Raw genomic sequence first — 6550 nt, 5'->3', positions numbered from 1 at the left:
TAGTATTTGGTGGTGTTGGTAGTAGTATTTGTAGTATTTGGTGGTGTTGGTAGTATTGTTGCACATCAAGTTTTACCCTGATTTTCTGTTTGAAACTGCGTCAGTGAAGCCTGAAGTGTTTTCATCTCGGCTTCAATGTCGAACTCTTTGGGAGGTTCATCCACCCTGAAACACAAAGAAACAAAGATAGACGTCCATCTTTAGGACTCAGTGTGGAGTTTTACATCTTATAAATGTACTTTTATCTTTCCTTTGGTTGGAAGCACTTCAGTGCTCAAAGTGCTGCACAAATAAGGTGGTTGGTAGTAATGGTAGTAGTACCAATAGTAAGGGTGTTGGTGGAAGTAGTCGTAGCAGTCATGGTGGTGGTTTGTGGTAGTTGTAGTAGTTCTAGTAGTATTGTTGGTAGTAGTTGTAGTATTCTGTAGTAGTAGTTGTAGTATTCGGTGGTGTCGGCAGTATCAGCAGTTGGTCTGTTTATGTAATTTTTGTGACAGTTGCCAGGCAGCCAATCAGAAACAGGTATTTTCTCTCGCGCTTACATGGGGAACAGCAGGAAGCCACTGAAGGTGCTGTGGTGGTTGCTGTTGTCCCAGATGTGAGTGTCCTGCCACAGCACCATCTTCAGCCTGTCGCCCTGCTCCAGCAGCAAGGCGGCGCCGTTGGACGCCGTGTCGCTGCCCTCACCGGACGACTGCTCGTGGACGATCAGCTGGATCTCAAGGTCGTTCTTGTAAAGAACGGCACTCATGGGGAAGTTGGTGGGGCTGTTGGAGGTGAAACGGATGTAGTAGACTCCACGAATCGGTGCCGTGAACACACCTGGAGGAAAAATGAAGAGTAGCTTCACCGACTGTTTATGCCCATCAGCCAACATACACATAACAGTAGTGGATGGAGACACTCCTTTGGCTAACTTTCTTGACATGACTAATCTAGAACTTGAATACGGTATCTCACCTGTCTCAGCATTGTAAGCTCCGCCCACATTGGTGATGACGTCCGTGTAAATGAGGTCTTTATTGCCGTTTGTCGTCTTCACAAGGCCGTTTACTCCCAGAGAGGCAGCGAACGCAACTTTAGGTATTTCTGTACAAAATAAACGCCTTAAGTCATTTCTTAAAGCATTTTATGGCAGTTTGGAAAAATTTCACTTCAGTCATTTATTAAACTATCTGAGGTTTTCAGGCATAAATGTTTCATCAGCATAATTTTTTTTTCACCAAATCCAGAAAATCTTCAAAGATTTGTCTTTGGAAAAATTCTAAAATGTGCTTTGAGATACTAACACTTGACTTTAAGTCCCCCTATTTATCATTTATAAGCAGTATATGGACATTTAATAACTGTAAACTTATTTAAGTGTTTATTGGACAATTATAACTTTTCCTATGATGACATTTTATATTATTGCTGTATTCTCATTCATAATCTCTGTTTAACTCTTCCACATGTCAGATACCTCAATAAAGAACTCGGACATCTTTGAAGGCTGACACTCATTTACAGTGATGTCAAATAACAGTTTAAAATTAGTAAAAATGTATATCTAATAAAAGATATAAGAAAAACAATAAATTTTTTGTTTCATGACAAGATTTTCTATGTACTATTTGAATGTGTTTAGTCTATCCAATAAATACTGAATTATTTATATTTTTATACTGTAACTCGCTTAATGTTGGATCATTGTACAGTGAAAATACAAAAGTTTTTGTTAACAATCATCAACAACATCTCCGACTCTAGACAACAGCATAAACTTAGTTGTCTGTACATTCAGTACAAGTTTAATATCAAAAAGTGCAGTAGGTTGTCCACAGCTAGCAGAGTGTCGTCCGTACACTACTTCACTGACTGCTGCCGTTAGAACAGGTAACGTAATGTAATAAATTGTAATAAATAAATAAAAGTAAGATGTGGTCAATATGTGAAATGCTTTGGAAAAGTCCACAAAGATGAAAAATGTTGGTTTTTTTATATCTAAGGCATCGTATCTGCTTACAAATACATTACAGTGCGTTATAAACCCTTTATTCAGTGCTTATATACTGCTTATAATGATTGAGTTTTTCACCAGTTTGAGATTACCTTACCTTTGACTCTGTTCAGTTCCCTCTCAGCTGCATCCAGACGTTCACTCATAGCTGCAAACAATAAAAGAACAGTCACATTATAAATAAACTGTAGAGAGAGAAGACCGCACACTACGGATAACTGATTTTCAAATCTGATGATTTCTGATGTCTGAGCAGTGTAGAGTTCAGCTGGGTTTCTTGCTGAAATGAGGTCACCCTTTGGACCATTTCTTCCTCTCCACCATGATTCTTCCTTTTTGCATGTTTCGAGCAGTGTAGACACACAAGTTTGACGTCATTGTTTTGCAATGAAAAGCAAGAAAAACATGCCTGCATTGGTAAAAGGAATTGATAAGCTTGGAGGCTATACTTGGATTTACAAAGCCAGAAAGAGGCTCTTAAAAGTGCCTGGATTCAGGAACCTTGATACACTTCTGTCCTACCTATCCATCTGACGCAAACTCATTCCCACATCCTCTGAGACTTTATCACTCTGCCTAAAGGAAATCTTTTTTTATTTTTACAGCAAAGAAATATCAGCATGAGCCTCTTCGGTCTGTTTTGTAGGTCTTTAATATTAATGATTGTGAGCAGCTTCAGTCCGAAAATTCAGCTATTAATCTCGAAGAAAGCAACCTGTTGATTCTGAGACAAATATTTCTGGTTGTAAATAAAGACAACAGCTACAAGTGGAGACTTACCTCGCCTCTCGACCTGCATCTCCTCCAGAGCGGCCTGCATCTTCTTCAGCTCGGCCCGGTTGTCGACCGGCTGAGTTGTGCCAAACCAAGCCAGGCTCAACAGCAGGAGGACAGGGAGACACAAAGACATGATGACTGACAGGATGAGGAGGACAGAGAGTCTGCTGCTTTTTTAGAGACCCTTTTTGCGGTTGATGTCCTCAGTTCAACAGTTTCTCCTGAGCCAGTGTTGACTGAGAAAACACTGATAACACTGAACTGTTGTACAGAGCTCAAGAGATCAAAATACAATTTCACGTGACAGTTTATTTACTCAAACAGGTAACAGGAGGTTAGAGGAGGTTAGATAATAAGCAGCGAACTGTGATTGCTTCAGAGTCTTACTGGTCCGATTTATAATCTTGTTGACTGACTGATGACTAATTTTACCTGTTTCAGACTGTATTTTATTCCTGTATGACTGTTTGTATTCGGTCAACATTTAACATGTGAGACTGTTAAATGAGGCTTTAGTGGAAAAACATGTTAATAGTTTTGAAGGTAAAGTATCAAAAGAACAGAAAAAGACTGAGCTCCAGTCGTTGAACACATCAACAGGGAGAGTTTTCTCGTTTAGAGAAGATAATGAATGGTTCCTATATTCCTGTAACATCTCATTCTCTTTCATCACACCCTGAACATACGGTTTTAAAACATTGTAAAACCAATGGTATGGTCGTTTTTTCAAAATACTGATTGTGCCCTTCTCGCCTCATTGTCCCTTCCTGTCTGTCTCAGTGACTATGGTCTGTGCTACCTGTCCCTGCGGACCAGTATCGGACTCTGGACTGCCTTCCTCTGCCTGCTGCTGGTCGCCACCGACGCCAGCTCTTTAGTCTGCTACATCACCCGTTTCACTGAGGAGGCCTTCGCTGCCCTCATCTGCATCATCTTCATCTACGAGGCCCTGGAGAAGCTGGTCCACCTCGGGGAGGTCTACCCCATCAACATGCACAGCCAGCTGGACAACCTCACCTTCTACACGTAAGGGAGTAACTTATTTCAAGACTAAATACGAGACTCATCATCGAACAAAGAATACGGAGGAGAGTAAATTAAATTAAAAGTGAAAAGAAAATGAAAGACTTTGATAAAAGTTGTGGGTAAATGAACTTTTCTTGATGTGAACCGGCCTCTCGTGTTGCTGCCCTGTTACAGGTGTCAGTGTTCTCCGCCTGCCAACGCCTCAGCTGAAGTCCTGCAGATGTGGAGCGCCATAAACGGGACGTCAGAAAACATCCAGTGGGACCAGCTGACTGCAAAGGTCTGACATTGTGTTCATGTAGAAGCTTCAGTGAAAAGTGATCTGAAAACACTGTTTAAAAAATGTTTCTGGTATTCCCAGCATGTCAGTGATGCCTTAGATGTTGTTTAGTTGTTTAGTTTAGCTGCAGTCGAAAATAATTATCATACTATTTATGCTTTAATTTCTCCTCAATTAAACAATAATTCCACACTGACTCCCCTCACTGACTGTAGAAGAAGCTCATTGAATCTGCTGAGAGCTGAACTTGTTGTGTGTCCATTCACTTCAGTACAGTCAGATCACAGCAGTATCTAGTGGACATTAGTGGAACTGCAGCTCAACACGCTCTCTCTGTTTCCAGGAATGTGTGGATTTACACGGGGAGTTTGTCGGCTCGGCCTGCAGCCACGACGGCCCCTACGTCCCCGACGTCCTCTTCTGGTCCGTCATCCTCTTCTTCACCACCTTCTTCCTCTCATCCTTCCTCAAACAGTTCAAGACCAAGAGATACTTCCCCACCAAGGTCTGTATCAGTCTCACACAGATTGCTTTATGAATTGGGTTAATTTGCTTTCTTGTTTCTGTATTTCACCCTGAATGTCCCTAATATCAAGGTCTCATCCAGTTCAGATGATTGGTTAAGTTTTTCTTGTGTAATAGTTGACCCTTCCTAAGTCCCGCCCCTTTTGCTCTGTGCTCCAATCACAGTTGAGCAAGCCTCGGTCCTGAATCTTGGTCAGCTTCCTCCTTTCCTGTAATTAGATATGCTATGTGCTAGGCTAACTTGTGTTGAAAAGACAACCATTTTTTCAAGATGGTTAAAGGATAAATAAGACACGTGTGTGTATAGTCACATTTTTAAGTTAGCTAATGTTATCAAAGCGTTCTACGTCAATTATAAGCTACTTAGTTTAGTGGCTAGCTAGTTAGTGTTTTGCTTCAGAGCTAAACACCAGCTGACTAACTCATCTGCATTAATTGTTAGCTAGCTACATCTGATAGATGCATGTTCATTGGCTAGCTATTAGCTATCATTAAGATGTGAATACTTACATAGCTAAATATTAAAACTCAATCAAGTGATCACATATTATCGGATAAAGACAACATGAGCGGAGGGAGAATATTGATCAGACCGTTCTGCGTCTGCAGGTTCGATCGACCATCAGTGACTTCGCCATCTTTCTGACCATCATGATCATGGTGTTAGTGGATTATCTGGTGGGAGTTCCCTCGCCCAAACTCAACGTACCCGACCGCTTCGAGGTAACACCTGACTCCACTGTGTTCTCTTTATAATCGGTACGCTGGTATACAGTATATAGATCATAATCTAACGTCTGCATCAGAGTTAACATTAGGTATGCTGTTGTATTGCTGTTAGCTCAGTGGGGTAAGAGGTCATGTGGGTGTCAGGGCACAATGCTACGTTCACATTACATAACACTGCTTACAGATGTAGGTCAGTTTCTTCAGTCACTGCAGGGTTAAAAAATGAAGAGCAACGACCTCAAGCTTAAAGATTAGAGTGACCTACAAACATCGCTGCCTAAAGCTGCATCATAAATACCTGAATTTACAGTAAATGTGATTTACTTTGAGTTTGAATCAAATTGTATATAAATGCTGTTTAGATATTTTATATTTTCAGTATTACAGAAAGCACAGGAACATCTATCTGCTGTGTACAGGAGCTTCACTGTCAGAAGTTGTTATAAAGTGTTAACGCTGCTGTTTGTGTTTATCCGCTCAGCCCACGTCGAACACTCGAGGGTGGCTGATCTCCCCGCTGGGTCCGAACCCCTGGTGGACGCTGCTGGCCGCCGCCGTCCCTGCTCTGCTCTGCACCATCCTCATCTTCATGGACCAGCAGATCACCGCCGTCATCGTCAACAGGAAGGAGAACAAACTTAAGGTGGGGACAACTGACAGGACGGTAGCAGGTGACCACAGACTGGTAGCTCGGTGATAAACTTCCCCTCTGTGTGTGTTGTGGTTGCAGAAAGGTTGTGGCTACCACCTGGACCTGCTGGTGGTGGCGGTGATGCTGGGCGTGTGCTCCATCATGGGCCTGCCGTGGTTTGTAGCGGCGACTGTGCTCTCCATCTCCCACGTCAACAGTCTGAAGCTGGAGTCGGAGTGCGCGGCGCCGGGGGAGCAGCCGAAGTTCCTGGGCATCAGGGAGCAGAGAGTCACCGGGTTCATGATCTTCATCCTGATGGGCTGCTCCGTCTTCATGACCTCCGCCCTCAAGGTGAACAGAGTCCTCGCAGAGACAGATAACACCCAGAATGTTCATGTTTGTCTGAGGGGCTGCTTTCTGCAACTACACTTCAAGTCCCCATGAAAAGTGTTTTTATCTCATCTGTCCTTCAGTATCTGTCCAACAGGAGAGGACGTCATGTTTTAGGTATTTTCAGGTATTCTTCATGGTGTTTTAGAGTTTGAGTGGATTCTTGCAGATACCGTTAGGAGCACTAGGAGGA

General features: G+C 42.5%; 1 protein-coding gene across 1 annotated transcript in view; it reads left to right on the top strand.

The window, feature by feature from the left end:
* Positions 1 to 6550, top strand: part of LOC118336538 (sodium bicarbonate cotransporter 3-like) — a gene marked incomplete at its 5' end in the record, with an annotated part of 12422 nt that overhangs the window by 3721 nt on the left and 2151 nt on the right. Inside the window, 7 exon segments of the mRNA XM_035673206.1 lie at positions 498 to 807; positions 3557 to 3802; positions 3977 to 4082; positions 4426 to 4587; positions 5217 to 5330; positions 5818 to 5979; positions 6067 to 6318. Coding sequence (XP_035529099.1) covers positions 498 to 807; positions 3557 to 3802; positions 3977 to 4082; positions 4426 to 4587; positions 5217 to 5330; positions 5818 to 5979; positions 6067 to 6318 — 1352 coding nt within the window.

Source organism: Morone saxatilis, unplaced genomic scaffold, assembly GCF_004916995.1.
Source record: "Morone saxatilis isolate NCDOM2014 unplaced genomic scaffold, NCSU_SB_2.0 Contig24, whole genome shotgun sequence".
Taxonomy (NCBI): Eukaryota; Metazoa; Chordata; class Actinopteri; family Moronidae; genus Morone; species Morone saxatilis.
The sequence above is the reverse complement of the archived record's forward strand: the minus strand, read 5'-3'. Positions and strand labels throughout refer to the sequence as shown.